The sequence below is a fragment of the Hippocampus guttulatus genome, chromosome 6 (assembly GCF_054856545.1).
Source record: "Hippocampus guttulatus isolate MCC_2025c chromosome 6, RoL_Hgut_1.0, whole genome shotgun sequence".
Taxonomy (NCBI): domain Eukaryota; kingdom Metazoa; phylum Chordata; class Actinopteri; order Syngnathiformes; family Syngnathidae; genus Hippocampus; species Hippocampus guttulatus.
The window spans coordinates 3,077,800-3,095,367 of NC_141266.1; the positions used below are offsets into that span (position 1 = coordinate 3,077,800).

Genomic DNA, 17,568 nt, shown 5'->3' on the forward strand with positions numbered 1-17,568 from the left:
AGTGGGTCAGGGACGTCATGCTGAAAATGTGCACACGTCTGCTACAAGCTAAGTTTTGAAAGCAAACACGAAGCCGTAGCGTCCATTGACGAAAAGAGATGAGTTCACTTCTCCTGTCCCACGTAATCCGCTTCAAACTCCAAGCCGCGACTCCCAGTTCCAAATCCGCATCGGCGCTCCGCGCTAACGCTCCTTTCTTCTCATCGTCGGCTCCTCAAGCCTTACATCCATCCAGCCGCAGACCGTTCAACAGCACCGATCTCTCCGCTGAACAAAGCGGGGCTGTGAAAAATGCTGCCCATTACAGGCGCAAGACACAAGCGCCCGGGACTGTCCAGCGACGACAGTCAAATGGCGCCGACATTCCTCCCAGTCAAAAACAGTGCTGGTATACCCATGCTGCCGAGAAGGCGCAACCACCGAGCACAGAGTCTCCTCCTTGATGAATGTCGTGGCCAAAAAATGCTGAAAAAAAGTCCACACGACGTAACAACAAACACAAAGTGACAAAACAAACACAAGAACAACAAAAAAAAGCAAGGCTCATGAGAGCACTTGCTGACGGCTGCCTACTCGGGCGCCATCTTGACTTCAAAAAATCATATACCTGTATATATTAGAGCCGTCAAACGAATAAAATATTTAATCTAATTAAAAATGCAACTGTCATCATTAACTCAAATTCACAAAAAATTAATCGTGATTACTCATGCATTTTTGATCGTTTCTGAATTTCCTTTTATATTTTTTTGTCCTATTTTTCCCCATTTTAATGCTCTCATCAACATGGAATCATGAATCAGTTTTTTTATGTGCAAAATGCAAATATGTACTGAAATAACAATTTCGATTTTCAATTTTACATGAACATTTTTCACTTGGAGCAGTTATTCACGCATAATCTGTCACACAATATTACTGTCCATCAACAACAGTGAAAAACATATTTTGTCACACAACAGCTGCTTTAACAGCTCTTTTTATGGAATCAAAACAGAGCAATATAACATTATAAAGTGCACATCTAAGGTAAACAAGTACTCAGTATATAGTGGATTTAAGCCATGGTTGCATACTTCATTTTTCTCAAGTTTGCTTTGAACACAGCCATCAGGCTATGTTGATTCTGTTGGTTCTTCTTGCGCGGAAGCCTCTCTATGGTTTTGTGTCGACATCATTTCGGATGACTACACTTGGCAGAGATGTGTCCCTCTGCCAAGCCCGTCCTTGGCCTCGACGACTGGCTCAAGTACCGAGAGACGGTCCTTGGTCCGTGGCCTTGGGAGTGAAGTCCTTGGCCTTGGCCTTGGCCTTGGCCTCGGATTGCCGGTCCTTGGACTCAATGAGGGTTTAGAGCCTCGTATCCCTTGCATAAGGACCGCGAAGGAATCTAATAAATTCCGTCGAAAGAAACCCGTATTAATGGATTAACTCTGTTGGTTTAAAAGGGGGCGAGTCTGCCACTGACAGGTGACAGTTAGCGCAACGTCTAAAGAGCGGCATCACAGTTAGTTTCAATCACGGTTTGTTGCGTTCGTGATCGGCAGTTTAAATAGCGTGTAAAGCCTTTCTGTAACAGTGGTGTCTTTTATTTAGTTATTTTTGCACAGTCGTCACGTTTGTGCGGTCGCACTAGAATGTTTGTTTGAACCAAGTAATTTGCGTTACAGCTGGAGTCAATAATGTCGGCAGTTCACTTCCGGGTTTGGCCGTTGGGATTTGGAGTCCTTTTGCTCGATTCTAGTTATGTTTGCTGAATGCTTTCTCATGTTTGGAATAATCCATCCATCCATTTTCCGAACCGCTTGATCCTCACTAGGGTCGCGGGGGGTGCTGGAGCCTATCCCAGCCGTCTCCGGGCAGTAGGCGGAGGACACCCTGAACCGGTTGCCAGCCAATCGCAGGGCACACAGAGACGAACAACCATCCACGCCCACACTCACACCTAGGGACAATTTAGAGCATCCAATCAGCCTGCCATGCATGTTTTTGGAATGTGGGAGGAAACCGGAGCACCCGGAGAAAATGTTTGGAATAATGAATATTGATAATACATAGTTTAAAAATCATGGTTGATTTAATTATTTATTATTATTATTGTGAAGTTGAAGGTATTAAATTAATGTAGTATTAGTGGTAGTGGTAATAATAGTAGTACTCAGAGAATGGTTAGAGATTCAGCCATCTCGTTACCTCTGCGTCCCGCGTTCTAGACGCATAATTTTCCCACGGGACGCACAGTTCCAAACAATGTGCGTTTTTGGGACGCAAGGAAATTTCTCAGGCAAAACAAACAAACAAACAAAAAAACTACGGCAAGCCTGAGGATTTCACAGTAACAATCGTGACCGGTAGCGTGTCGTTTCCGTGGCGTCATTTTCATGGTACTGAAAAATAGTTTTATTATAAAAGTCACCGCACTTGAATTGACTGTGTGATCCACGCGATTTACCTGCGCCTGTATGTGTGTTTGTGATGTGGTGTGGTGTGTGAATGTGTTTCTTCTAATTTACTTTCGTTTTGTTTTGTTTTCAGTGTTGGGGGGGGGGACACAACAGATGACGTTATGTGCGCATGCGGGTTGTTATTTTAGTCCGCAAACTGAGGAATCGCGCGGATGAAAGTTTGAGATGGCGGCGAAAAAAACCTCACCAAGGTCTACTAATTACGATATTTAAGAAATGGGAATGCTTGTCAGATTTTTCGTATGAATCGTCCAAAGGGCGTATCACTAAACTCACCTGTGACGTATGCACAGAACGCGAGAGCGAAATACGACGCGAGGCACGATTACGAGGCAAATTGGTCATTCGATTTGTAGGCTAATCGCTGTGAAAAATATTATGAAACAGTGTTGGTTATTCTATAATTTACTGGTTGTAGCATGGTAACTTTATGAATAAAACATTCATCACAAGGTGTAGTAATGCTAATGTTAACTGTTGGTAGAACTCATGATGACGTGTGTTAAATTCTTTCGTCAAATTGATCGTAGATTACACATGCATCGTTTTGGGAAGAGGATGTCAAGCCACATCAATACTTACCTGTATTAATGATTACCAGTCAATTAATCTTTGCAGTGTGAGATTGGAAAAAATACATGAGTACACCAGTTTTTGATCCATTTATTTTTTGGAATAAACCTGGAGTACACAGCTGCTGATGTAATGTTCATTGTTAATGCATCGTTTTCAAACATTGACCCTTGAAACATTATACTTTTGAGTTTCGGAATTCTTGATTATCACTATCAGTCAAAATAGAAAAATGGGTTCCCATGATGAACGTTTACGGAACCCAACATTTGTAATCGTGGTTTCCCATTGGGTAATCCGACGGAACCGAAAAACGGTTACCATGAATTTCCGAAATCCTCAGGCCTGCTCCTGAATTATTTAAATTTTTGCAGCATTTGTTTATCATTGTATGTATATGTTGTTGTTTGTGTTATTATCATATGCAATTGAATAAGTAGACCCTTTCAGAATTCGAAATTTGGGACTCTCTCAATCCATAATGGCACTTGTACTTTTCTGATCAGCGAGTCCCACGGTAAACTGTAAAATTATCACTGAGAGATTACCGCTTTTTCTGCAGTCAGTGATTGACTTCTATGCAGTCATTTCTCAACTTGTGTTCCGTGCCACGTCATGCCTGTTGAGTGTTGATTTACTTCATATTAAGAAACTACTGCACTAAAACATTAATTCATAAATGTATACCATATGATTTTTTTTCTCAGTATAAATAACACGTACCCTGACTGTTCTACTCTTTGAATAAAAACACTTCATTCAAGCGTTAGGGAGTGCAAAGGGTTATGATGGAGGGGTGTTGCAAATCATGAAGACCTGCCAAGTGGTATGATAGCATTGTTTTATACATGTCCTCGGCTAGGCTTAGTTTCAAAATCAGTCCTTGGTCCTTGGCCTTGGCCTCGGAAAATTTTCAAAGTCCTTGGCCTTGGCCTTGGCCTCGGGTTGCCGGTCCTTGGACACAACACTGGAGACGTTTTATTTTCAGTGTGTTCGCTAGGTCGCTACCACTGCACCGCTGAACTCTCGACGTGCATCAGCGCACCGTCACTGTCAGACGAACCAGAGAAGCTCCACCCGTTTTATTTATATGGACACGGAACACTGTAACCTTCCACACAAAATAGTTCCAAACAACAATCGCGTCTGTGGCACACATCGTATTTGACAGGCTACCCGCTCTTTATTCACCAGAGGCTCATCAACCTAGTCTCTTATTTCTCTACCGAAACAGTGTCTTCTCCCGCTTGGTGTACCTTACAAAAGCTGTGTTTATTTTGGAAATGTCTTCCTCCATTTGACCTTTTATTGTTGGCCAGTTTTTCACCACAAATTAGGCATACTTGGTAACCCGCTCTCACCAGAGGTAAATGCAAATGAATCTGCCCAGGCATCATTAAATGTTCCATTTTGTTCAGATATTTTTATTTTCTTAGCTTTAAATGTACGGCGTTTTGCCAGGCTGTCCAAGAGTGTGATGCATATTTTGAGCGATGAAAAATAATACAATATCGAAATAATTCTAGTTGAATTATTTGATGGCGGCGCGGGCACCCGCAGCGCCTCCTCGTGTTGTCTTGTCTGTTTGAGATGGAAGAAATTTCATCTGTGCTGTATGTTGCACATACTGCACATGTGACAATAAAGTTGCCACCTGTAAAATCTGCGTTTCGCAAACGTCTCTGAAGAAGGCGAATGCTGATCACCGAAATTGCACAAGGTCTGAAGAGAGAAGTGGTGGTCACGGGAGGCAAAATAACAAGGCCAGATTGTAGCCAAACACATTATTTTCTTAACAGGCTATTAACAGCACAACACTAGTTTATACAACTCACGATAGTCGCCAATCGAAAATTCTTCACCTTCCGTTTTCATCTTTCCCTTTTAATCTCAACGGTATTTTTATAGCAACACTGCTACCTAGCGTGCAGTCACAAAACATAACAGAAGTGAGACATGTTTTTGAGACAAATAAGATACACTTCAATTGGATACTTAAAATTTCCCCAAGCCACGCAGACCCGCAACAGTAGGATGAAAGAACCGCATATGCGGCTCCGGAGCCGCAGGTTTCTGACCTCTGTACTCGCCAAACAAGTTGCATACTCTTTTCAAACACTTCTACTGCCCAGTGTTCCCATATGACTTTGTTGCTCGATTTACCGATTTTTCAGACCCAAGTAAGTATTTATTTTTCCCCAAAGAAGCAGCAAAACTGGTGACTTTGATGCTGTAGCACTGCAACTGGACTGTTTTTTTCCCCTCCCTCTCTCTGTCTCCCCCGTTGAGTGATAGAGAGCTCCAGTGGGTCTGCCGTCCGTCACTGTTGGCTGTGCGCTCTGAGATGAAATACAGTACATCTCTGGCTTCAGTAGAGCCGCAGCGACCATGACGACGCCTTTGATATAGCGATGGGTAACAGAATTCTTCCTGGGCCACATTTCACTCAATATGTATAACTTGATCCATTTTTCGGCAGCAGAAAGAGAAAATGTGTGAATGAGAAAAACTTCATGATGAATTCAGCTCTATTAAAACACTGCGTATGTGCACAGAGAGCATGGCCCGACTCAGCTCGTCAGCCTGACCGTGACTCTCTCCAACCCATCAGCAGCTCATTAGTCAATCAACTGTATTCCATTGTCTTGTTTTACTTACGAATGGAAGTATGTTGCAGCTCCGAAGCAAACAGAGCTGTCGTGTTGGTTTTTAGAATATGCATTTTATTAATTCGTTTCACACTGAAGCGAATATAGACACGCCGATGTTGGACGACGCGCCTTCTCAACTGCCGTTCGACTCGAGAGGCGTTCGGAGATCACCTGAGAAAAAAAAGGAAATTCACGATTACTTCAAAGACAGTCAGGAAAGCAAAAATAATTCAACCCCCCCCCCCCCCCCCCCCCAGAAATCGAGTGAATAACAAAGACTCTCCTACAAGTAATTTAGATGTCAGCATCCACGCGAGATATTATTCTGGTGACATTCACAAAGGAGTCACTCTTTTGAACAGTTCTTTTGGAGTGAACAATGAAAATCGATTTGTAGCTGCGAGGGGGCGCCGTTTTTTTTCCTTTAGTTTTATTTATTTATTTATTTTTTGCCACCCTTCTCTGTGAAATCTTGTTTGCATGCACATGATGCAATTCGATACAGTATTTGGCCAAGCAACTTTTGAAAAGTTGAACATGGTCAATTTTGGGCATTGATATGCCTTTTAAAAGTGGTTTAATGCAATAGATCTCTTTCCTTTCATGCATGTGAACTCTTGCGTTACTCTTTATTTTTATTCCAATAGTGCATAAGTATGAGCAGACACTTATTTGACACTTCATATAGTCAGTGTAGAAAGAAAAAAAGGGAAAGAAATTGCGAAATTTACGATCAGCATTCACTTTCACTTACATCAATTTCTTGGATAATGTCTTTTATTTTGCTTGCTCCGTCTTTCATTTTGATCACCTTTACCCTCTCTTCCAGTGTCAGAGCTCTTCCTGCCTTAGCTGCTTGACATCCAAAGGTCCGTTTTGTAGCCATTTTAGCAATGCAACGTTCTTGCGGTGTCTGAAACAAACAATAACAAATACTTCCTGGACTACTGCGCATGTATAAACCAGTGTGGTGGTTGCTGTTGCCATTTCCGTACGAAGCAGTAGAGGTCGCTGTTGGATTATACTTCATTGTAGTGAATCTCGTCGCGAGGTAAGAGCAGAGAAAATGATTTCGTATAACGCAACAGGGGTTTTTTTTCGTTGTATGGGGGCAGGAAAGTGGGAATGTGTTAATGCCTCACCTCACCTACTGCAGGATAGAGACTCTAATATAGCCCTTGTGATGGAATACAGCGCCTCTGCAAATGGCTTCTCTGGGAACGAGAGGTCCGTCATGCGGGCATGCATGTTATCCATCAGTGGCCTTGTGCACTCATCAGAGGCCTGACAGGGCACCGGATTGAATCCATCTTTCGATTTCTCTACTGCTTATCCTGCGGGTGACTTGACACTCTCCCATCTGATTTAGGTTGAGAGGGAGAGTGGACCTTGGACAGTCAATCAAACAAGGGACACATAGAGACAGACAACCATTCACACTTAAAATTTCAAGTCTGCGGTGAACTTAACGTGCATGTTTTGGGACGGTAGAGAACCCTCTAGTGCAGACATAAATTTGAGCCACCACAATTTCAAACTGTGTGTACTCCCAACATGATTGGTTATTTGGTCTAAATCCGATTTTCCTGTGAAGGAACACAATGAAGGTGATTTTGCCCTTTGACCTTCAGTTGTTCGCCTCCCCTGTTAAATCTTCCCTGACACAATAGGGAGAGTAAACTAGGCATTGTTATTGCCAGTGTTGCCACAGCAACCTTGAAAAAGTAACGTGAGTTACTTTGTTGATTGCTTGCTTAAAAAGGAACAGAGTTACTTTACTAATTACTTGATTTTCAAAGTAACAGATTTAGATCACAAGTTACTTCACTTTTACATTCAGCATATACCGACAACCCTGCTTAGAATAAAAATGACACGTGGTTTTGCCACTTTATTGGAATTGCATTTTCAACAGTGACATTTTAAAATAAAGACCTTTTTGTTGACTTACCATAATTACTTTGATTTTTAAAAAAAGGTGTTTTCTGTGGTTCACTTAATATGAATGGGGAACTTTTTTGTGGGGTCGGGGTGAGGTCCCGATTATTTTTGGAGAAATTATTTTGATCATTCCTTTAAATTTTCCTCGCAGAAATTAAGCATATTTTTGGGAACATAAACATGCACGAACACTCACTAAATTGCCCACACTCATCGGGCCTGCTGAAAATGGCTCTGTAGTGCCACCTACAGTGAAAAAATAGAAATGAATCCCCGGTACATTTTACCTAGGCCAACGAAAATAGGAAAAGTACACAGTGTGCAAATCAAAGTATGTCGTTTATCATGGTGAAGAGACCATCTTGCAGTTCGCAATCTTGAAGTAAAGATAATTGCCACTGAGAAAGAAGAAGTGAAGATACCAGCCTCAGGACGGCACGCCGATAACCCGTCTACAGGTGCTATCGCAACCCGCCAACCGTCAGCATGACTCCTACAATTACTTTGGAATACATTGTGTATGTTTCCTGCACCACTTTAGAAATTTGTGTTACAGGACACTCCCTAAGACAATAAAAAGAAGGGAGATGAGGGAAGTGTTTTCAGAGCTGTTCTGAATTTGTAATGAATTACACTCATTCACTCTCCTTGCAAGAAAAGACAACTCTGCTTGACTCCTTGTCTCTCTTGTGTTTTAAAGTTTGTCTTAAGGGTCTGATTGCCTGATGGACCTGACAGGATAAAATTCTTTCATCTAGTTGTCACTAAGTGACTGGCTGGCATGTCAGCCCACAGTGCAGATTTGCTGGGTTCGATTCCAGCTCTGGCCTTCCTGTGTGGAGTTTGCATGTTGTTCCCGTGCTTGCGTGGGTTTTCCCTGGGTACTCCGGTTTCCTCCCACATTCAAAAAACATGCATGGAATGGAACACTTTAAATTGTCCCTAGGTGTGACTGTGAGCATGGATGGTTGTTCGTCTACGTGTGCCCTGTGATTGGTTAGCAATCGGTTCAGGGTGTCTCCCGCCTACTGCCCGAAGACAGCTGGGATAGGCTCCAGCAGGCCCACGGCCCTCATGAGGATAAGTGGCTTGGATGTTATCGATAAATTTAAGTTACCGCTTCATAGAAGATAGATGGCAAAAGACTGGATATGATTCACATTTCACTTTTACTATTTTTGTCCTGTAATTTGATGACAAACCATCTCATTGTCATTCAGAAAGAAAAAGACAGCAATGAATACAGAAATTGTCACACTCAAACCTAGAGCCAATTTAGAGTGTTCCATTAACCTGCCATGCATGTGGGAGGAAACCGGAGTACGAGAAGAAAGCCCACACAGGCATGGGGAGAACATGCAAACTCCAGACAGGAATCCTGGAGCCAGAATCGAACCCTACACCTTTTCACTGTGAGACCGGATTGCTGACCAGTCAACTACAGGACCACCCTCTACACTTATCATCCAATTCATATCTAAATTAGTAGGATATATGTTGTACAATATCCTTAGATGTACTTCTCTTACTTTATTTGTTACACATTTTTAAAAAAGGAACAAGCCATGTTTTACGTCAATCTATCTTTATGAATCGAGAGTTCCAGAAAATGTTTCCCGCAAGGCGTTATTTTGTATGGAAACGTTCAGATTCCGGAAATGTCTTTTGTGACGTGTATTCCTGCACCAACAGGATGTCCGTCTTAAAACTCGGTCCCCCTTTTCCTCGTGTAGCGGCTTGTCGGTAGTTTCCAAGTAAGAGCTCTCGACTATTTTACCGTCGTAATGGCTTCGACCGGTGGCACCTTGGACTCTCCTGTGAAGCAGATCCAGATTGATGGTTTGGTAAGTGTCACTGAATGATTTTGGTTCGCTATTTTAGGGCAAATTTGTTCGAAACGGCCGGTACCACTACCAGATGCGAAGCTGTTGCTCACGCACAAGCACAATCGTGGCGGCTAGTTGCTAATGAAGGGTGCCTTCTTGACCGTTATCGTGAGCTATAAACGTCGTGATCGGTCAAGGTGTCATTTATGTAGAGTGTGGTTACAACCCATCACTGACGTAAAAAGAGCCCATGCTTGTTTTTGTCAACGACTCGTGCGTTCCAGGTGTTGTCGTCGTGGATTTGATGATGAATTTTTCACATTTAAAGAAGTCGAAAACGCGATTGCTGCATCTGGGAAGACGCAAAATGTGTCCTGCTGTCTAGGTACGAGGACAGTCGAAAACGCGTGATTTAAAAAATAAATAAATAAAGAAGCTGAACATAGCTTCGTGTTACAAAACTACCACCAATCGTTATCAACATTCACATGCACATGTCTGTGGCCCGCTTAAAGCTCTGACAATGTCAAAACAATCGCCCCAGTGTCTTGGATTTTATGGGCATTAAGCGTTTCCCTCACCATATAAACTCCCTATCGAGAAAAGGCCGAATGTGGCTTAATGTTAGAAAACAACCCCCGATTTCCACCCAAATTCATGTGCACGTCTCTCTACCCATGCCCACATCAATGTCCGACAATATCAAAAGGATCGCACCATTTTTGAGACTTTATGGACATTACAGTCTTCCTCTCCATAAGTCTGAACTCAAGCTTAATGTAATTTAATGAGGAAAACATAATATCCCAAATACTAAGGGGATTGTTTTAGATATTTTCAGAGATCACTGTGGGCATAGGTAGAGATATGCGCGTGAATTTTGGTGGCAATTGGCTGCAGACTTTAACCCATGTTAATTGTACTCCCTATAGTGAACATCTGTCAGGAGGTAAAAACTTGATGCGCAAAATAGTTTGGCTATTGTTTTGGTATTTTCAGATGATTTAAGTGGGTGTTGGTGGTGTTCTGCATGTAAATTTGGGTGATGATTGGTCATAGTTTAACATTAAGCCACGTTAAGCTTTTTTACATGCACATTAAACATTATAGATTCTACCGAAATACACAATTTTGCTAAGCTGCCTAGAAACGTGTGAGTGTCTCTGATAAACCTGCTCTGAGGGTTATGGTTAGGGTTAGGCAGGTTATGCCTACAACAGCCTATTTTCAGTGACAAAACAAAATGAAAACATGGTGAAAAGAGACAGAAGGGGCTAACGCAAGGCAGGCGCAATGCACAGCCCATGACTCACGGAAACATAAACGATTCCCGGCAGCCGACACATCACGCGAAAATAACCAATCCACAGAAAACTTACTGTAATCATGGTAAAATAACCAACATGCGACAGGCCAAAAATTCCTCTCTCCGGCGATTGACAACAATCAGAGCCATTAATGGCAAAATAACGCTAACAGAAACATTTTCTGAATTAAATGATGGGGAATGCTTCCAATTGTTATTTTTCACTCGGAACAGATTAGCACGTTTGCCTCAAAGTTCCGAGGGTTGCAGTGGAGTTTGTATGTTCTTCCCGTGTGTGTGTGTTGCATACTTTTTATTAGAACACATCCGATCCAATCTATGAGCACAAACAATATATATCCTCAGCTTCACTTTGCGCGGCCTATTGGCATGGGCTGGTGAGCATCTGTTTTCGTCTTACCGGAACTACAACTTCTTGCTTCCATGTCTAAGGATAATTTGAAATGTACCATATTTTCACGACCATAACACGCACTTAAAAGTCTTCAATTTTGCCAAAATGGACAGGATGCCTAATAATGAGGGTCCCCTTTTGTATGTACAGGACTTGCATCTTCAGAATGCAAAAAAAAATGTAACTGTAGATTACAGCTACACTAATTAAAAATGGGGATTATTAGGCAGGATTGCAATTTCCCCGCAGATAGAGACACACCATCAACCTGGTTGTTTATTTGTGCCCTGAGTGCAACAAGTGAATAAATTCCTTGTTGCACTCCATTCCTCGAGTTCATGAGGGCTGCCTGACTCCACTTGCGCAGTCGTTGGGAGTAAACGAGATGCAGTTTGAAAGCAGGCAGCGCGAAAGCAAGCAGGAATTAGTGACCGGTGTTCACTGTTTGGAACACACTAGCTGACTGACTGATTTATCTTAAATAACATTTACCGGTACAGAGAAGAGGTGAGCTGTCACAAGGACTGCTCTGTATTGCTGCACTATATACTGTAGATGTTACCTGCTGCACCACGAACGCAAGTTAAATGTTACCCTCCCATCATAAACCACCCACAGCCTGTACTTTTCTTGTCGCAGGGGAATTTTGGACATGATCAAAATTTCCTTGCAATAAGAAAAATTACAAAAACTGTCTGCAAACCTTTGGCGAAGATTTGTGACCTTGGGCAAACACAGCTGAAATCCGAGCACCACATTCACAATAAAAAAATGACTAACTTTTTTTTTTTATTGGCAAAATTATTTTTCCCGGTTGACGTCATACACGTCATCATCAGGTCATATTTACGGTGCGTGCGTGCGTGTGTGTGTGTGTGTCTGTATATGCGGGTGAGATGGAGTGCCGTGAGTGGGGGCTAAATGTTGCCTGCATCAGCTTAATTTGTCCTCTTTCATCCTTTTTTCCCCATTTCACTCTTTATAACAACAACTTAGCTCAGTGGGATAGGGGCTTAATGGAGCAAGCAAATCTACTTTCCCGCATGGGATGAATGAAGTATCCGTCTGTGTCAGTCTATCTTTCATTATCAGTGTCTGTCTGTATATGTGAAGTGTTGCCTTCAGGGACAGTTCGGAAACAGCCTACCTCATGCAATGAAGTACCGTATTTTCACGACCATTCGACGCACCGTATGGTTGGGCGCAGTCTCATTAATGGGTGCTATTTCTGTATTTTACACATAGACAAAACGCACTGTATTATTGGGCGCAATTTTAAAGTGGTAAAACATACGCCAGCTTAAACATATGGCATGCATGCGCGCACGCTAAAAACACGTTAGCTTGTAGCATACGGTAGCATGCCAAGACATACAGATACAAGCTAAAAACACGTTTTTAAAAAGCCAACGGAAAACTGAGTTCCGTTGTATTTTATTTAGCCATCGTACAATGTACTCACGTTTTTCGATCAATCATCACCCAGAAATCCATCAAAGTCCTCATCCTCTGTATCAGAATTGAACAATTGTGCAAGTACCGGTAATCCATCAACAACGCCGTGTTCCCTCTCGTTGTCAGTCACTCTCATTGCCATGTGGCTCCACAGAAATGATGCCGGCTTTGCCAAAAACTCGAACAACAGTGCAAGCAGACACCTTCGTCCAAGCAGCCACAATCCATTCGCAAATTGTGGCGGAACTCGCCCGGCGCTGCCTCTCACTCTTTGTAAAGTTGTGTTTGCCATCGATCATTCATTGTTCCCATGCCGTTCGCAACTTTACTTTGAACGCCCGGTTGGTGCCGATGTCCAGCGGTTGGAGTTCTTTAGTCAAGCCTCCGGGAATAACGGCAAGCTCAGAGTTCATTTGCTTGACTTGGTTTTTCACCGCTGCTGTGAGATGGGCACGCATGCCAAAAGCATAACCGATGGCTTGAAGTTTGAACTGAGCTTCGTAGGCGTGTCTCTTTGTAGAATTTATTTTCGGGGGTTCTTAGAAACCAAAACCGAAGTTGTTTTGCAACAATGCACATAGCCACACTCTATACAGGTGTTGGTACCTGCTTGTCGCGTCCCTTTAGCGTCCACTTACACGCCCACCCTTCACTCATTGGCGGACTTCTTCCCCGCATGCCTGTCACTCACGTCTGCCTTTTCTCGCTCTTTCTCTCCATATATGTATATATACACGCCCACCCTTCACTGATTGGCCGACTTCTTTGCCGCATGCCTGTCCACAGTCACTTCTGCCTTTTCTCTATATAAACAGCGTGTCGGCTGTCAGTCAGGTTTTGGAACTCAGCGCATAGACAAGACGCTCCGCATCATAAGGCGTCCTGTCCATTTTGGAGAAAATTTTAGACTTTTAATGGCGCCTTATAGTCGTGAAAATACGGTAATCGTTTCACATGACCTTCAATAACCAAGATAGCATTTACCATTAGCCACAGAAATAACACAACCACCGGTCACTAGATTGACTAGCGATGTTCAACCTTTTTTGTCGTCTGTCTGAGGATCCCTTCCTCTTCTCTCCGTGTAGTTGCACGGCAAACAAAAAGCAAGCAAGACATTTCGTCTGTGGCCTGAATCTAGCATGTCACTAAATCTAACAAATAAAGGAAACGACTAGAATAAACTATTTAACATACATGGGCGGCACACTAGTATAGTGACAAGATCTCGCATGCCACGGGAAGTCACATGAATATATGGGGAAAAAGATGTATTAACAGGAATTTTTTCCGATGTGAAATATGCGCCTTGGCTCAATAAAGGTTGGGAAACACTGGGGTCGTAAATCCCCAGACTAATTTTTATGTTCTAAGCTATTCAATTTAATTTAACTTAGTTTCCTTATTGGCCTATTCATGAGCATACATCAGCATATGTCTAAGGGAATAGGGCATTAATATACCATGTGAATGGGTCTGTGCGAGAAATGGGTAAATCATAATCAGTGAATTTGCCCGTGGAGTGGAGACGCCGTGTTGCTGCCACGCTGAGCAGTGTCCCAGAGTGTTCCTCAGAAACGTGCCTCTTCTCCCCCTTTAGGCTTATTAGCAAGTGGTCACCCTACGTTGAGCTCCAGCCAGCAAGACCTCTGCTTGCTATGAGGCTGGGTCTCAGTGCTAATATGCTATGATCAGCTGTTTTAGCTCAACTGTCTTGCTCAAGAAATTGTTTTAAACCAAGCGGAGTCCTAGAAGTGTTGAACATTGTTTTGTCGTGTTGTATCATATTTTATTGTAATTAAAATGAGTGTAAGAGGATGTTTTTAATTGCTGATTAGCTTGATGCTTACGATAATCGCGAATGGCTACCCGCTACGCCAGCATATACATTACATGTATTACTTACTGTTGGTACTTTACTCTGTTGGATGCTAAGGGAAGAGAGCTCAGTTCTTGTATTGATGTAGAAAGTCCAATGCCTATCGAAATATCTGGATTGTATGGCAGACACAACGATACATCAATGAAATAATATATCATTCCATCCCAAGTAGACAGTTCTGAAATTTATGAAGCACTCGTAGCAACTTGCTTGTAACATTGCGGAAGCTAAAAAGCCGTACATAGACGGACGTTTGTCAAAATATCCAAAAGAGAGCTAGTGAGGGGACGGAATGGGGGCAGTTTACGTGCGCCCATATGTAAAGTAGCTTTGGGGCACTCAAGCAAAACTTTAGTGTTGAGAAATGTTTGAAAGCTATGACCAAAATTTATACACGGGTTCCTTCGTTTGTCCACTTGAATCTGTAAAAATATAAAAATGATCAGCGTAATATATTGTGGAGGTGATATTTTTTACCTTATAGGAGTTCACATTTAATGTCAGCAAAATCCAAAATATCGCGCTGATAGTTTTTATATTTTCACAGATTGAAGTAGACATGAATATGGCTGTGCGTATGAATTTGGGGGACAATTGGTCACTGTTTTCCGACACCAAGTGACAACGGAATTTGTCAAAGCAAGCCTGGAGACGGTATTGCAATGATTGCCTATTCCCTTTAATGACATATAGTTAGGCTAATGTGTATAGAAAAAAAAGCATACCTCGTCTACAAACAATGGGCATCATTATGATGTGCTGAATGTAGTCATCAAAAATGCATGAAGTCACTCCTGAGTTTTTCCAGGAGGAAAAAATGTAATGCCAACCTCGATTTTACAGAGACCTAACACATCAGTGCCACTGTTCGGCCCAATCACCGATCCCCTTTAAGAAATTGTTCGTTGAATAACCCTGTTAAAGTGTGTTGCTGTAGTACCGCTATTTGAACAGCTGAGGACAAACGAGCTTCACTTCCATGTGCTTCCATGCATTAACCCACTGCCCCAGTACACGCGCACACACACACACACAGATACACACTCACACCCTTCAGCCCCCACTGCAGTGGACACAAAGCAGCTCATTTACCCTGTGTGCCTCAACACAGGACTTGACTTAGCCAACTACTGCCTTCCTTTTATCTTGCTAATTAAAGTTGCCCGGGAGTCTTGGGACACAAATTTCATATCTAAATATTTCACCTCAGTGTGTATTCTGTTGCACTCTGAGATCTTCCATACTTATTCTCGCGTTCTCGCCAAGCAAACGTTTGAATCATGTGTAGTTAAATTAAAAACAGTGGAATCTTCATGGGAGCGATAGCGCTGAAGCAAAGGTGTCGGTTTCAGGTAGCGATTAGGACAAAAAAAAAAAGCCTGAGTGCAGTAATGCAGTCCAACACTTGCTCTTGTGTTGCGTCATGTGATCTGCCTGTCAGAGGTGTAGCTGCAGGGGTATCCTCAGATGGCAAACCCATTGCTGTGTTGTAGCTTTAATTTGAAGCCTGTCAGCAGACTCGCTACCACATAAGTGGCAAGCTGCTCGATGAGGGCTTCTATCACACTCCCGCTGAGATTAAACAATTGCTGTATATTCTGAATATCCCCTTTTCTGACTTGTGATGCGTGGTATTAACAAGTTCTGAGTTCAGGAGAACCCAGAACTCTGTTTGCAAATGAGATTTAAAGTATGAAACAAATCGCATCAGCACCAGGGTTGCAATGTTGGCTGCAGTGCAATAAAGAACGAATCTCTTTTCGTCAATGGACGCTACAGCTTCGTGTTTGCTTTCAAAACTTAGCTTGTAGCAGACGTGTGCACATTTTCAGCATGACGTCTCTGATCCACTGGTGAAAGGACACTTTGATCCTCTCCTCTTTCATCTATAACTGCTTCAGACAACAAAATGTATGCAGAAAAGTGGTGAAGATTGCACGACTTCTCTGTGTCCTATGTGTTGTGTTATTTTTGTTATTTTGACTTCAAAATGGCACAGCGAAAGTGGCTGCCTTTCCAGCAGCTCCTATATTTTGTTGTTCTACTTCTTCCTTTCATAACTTTGCTGCTGTGAATTGGGAATTTCTCCAATGCGAGACTAATAAAGGTTTTCTTATCTTAAAACATTTCCAGATGAAATTATTATGATTCTTACCATCACATTTTGCTTTTCAAACCGACAAGAGTCTTTTGCAACCATATGGAAAACCTACCGTATTTTCACGACCATTCGGCGCACCGTATTGTTGGGCGCAGTCTCATTAACGGGTGTTATTTCTGTATTTGACACATAGACAAAACGCACTGTATTATTGGGCGCAGTTTTACAGTGGTAAAACATACGCCAGCTTAAACATACGGCATGCATGCGCGCATGCTAGAAACACGTTAGCTTGAAGCATACGGTAGCGTGCCAAGACATACGGATACACGCTAAAAACATGTTTTTAAAAAGGCAATGAAAGCAAAACTGAGTTCGGGTGTATTTTATTTAGCCATCTTACAATGTACTCACGTTTTTCGATCAATCATCACCCAGAAATCCATCAAAGTCCTCATCTTCTGTATCAGAATTGAACAATTGTGCAAGTACCGGTAATCCATCAAAAACGCCGGGTTCCCTCTCGTTGTCAGAGTCACTCTCATTGCTATGTGGCTCCACAGAAATGATGCCAGCTTTGCCAAAAGCCCGAACAACAGTGCAAGCCGACACGTTCGTCCAAGCAGCCACAATCCATTCGCAAATTGTGGCGTAACTAGCCCGGCGCTACCTCCCACTCTTCGTAAAGCTGTGTTTGCCATCGATCATCCATTGTTCCCATGCCGCTCGCAACTTTACTTTGAACGCCCGGTTGATGCCGATGTCCAGCGGTTGGAGTTCTTTAGTCAAGCCTCCGGGAATGACGGCAAGCTCAGAGTTCATTTGCTTGACTTGGTTTTTCACCGCTGTTGTGAGATGGGCACGCATGGAGTCGCAAATCAAGAGTGACGGCGAGGCATGGAAAAAGCCATTCCGGTCTCTTAACATTCACCTCACTTAGCCACTCTCTCATC

The 17,568-nt window shown here is 42.6% G+C and overlaps 1 protein-coding gene and 1 long non-coding RNA gene across 3 annotated transcripts in view; one reads left to right on the plus strand and one right to left on the minus strand.

Moving 5' to 3' along the window:
- Window positions 1-5,740: 5,740 nt before the first annotated feature.
- On the minus strand, window positions 5,741-6,626 carry LOC147203315 (uncharacterized). Its single transcript, XR_015101199.1, has 2 exons — window positions 6,444-6,626; window positions 5,741-5,860 (listed from the first exon to the last, which is right to left on the minus strand). It is a non-coding gene; the product is annotated as an uncharacterized LOC147203315 (long non-coding RNA).
- A 2,703-nt stretch (window positions 6,627-9,329) lies between these two features.
- LOC147203316 (eukaryotic translation initiation factor 3 subunit H) overlaps window positions 9,330-17,568 on the plus strand; it is a 109,584-nt gene continuing 101,345 nt past the window's right edge. For both annotated transcript variants that reach the window (XM_086114407.1, XM_086114408.1), the window contains exon 1: window positions 9,330-9,474. In XM_086114407.1, coding sequence (XP_085970533.1) covers window positions 9,415-9,474 — 60 coding nt within the window. In that variant the 5' untranslated portion in view covers window positions 9,330-9,414. The remainder of the gene's footprint in view (window positions 9,475-17,568) is intronic.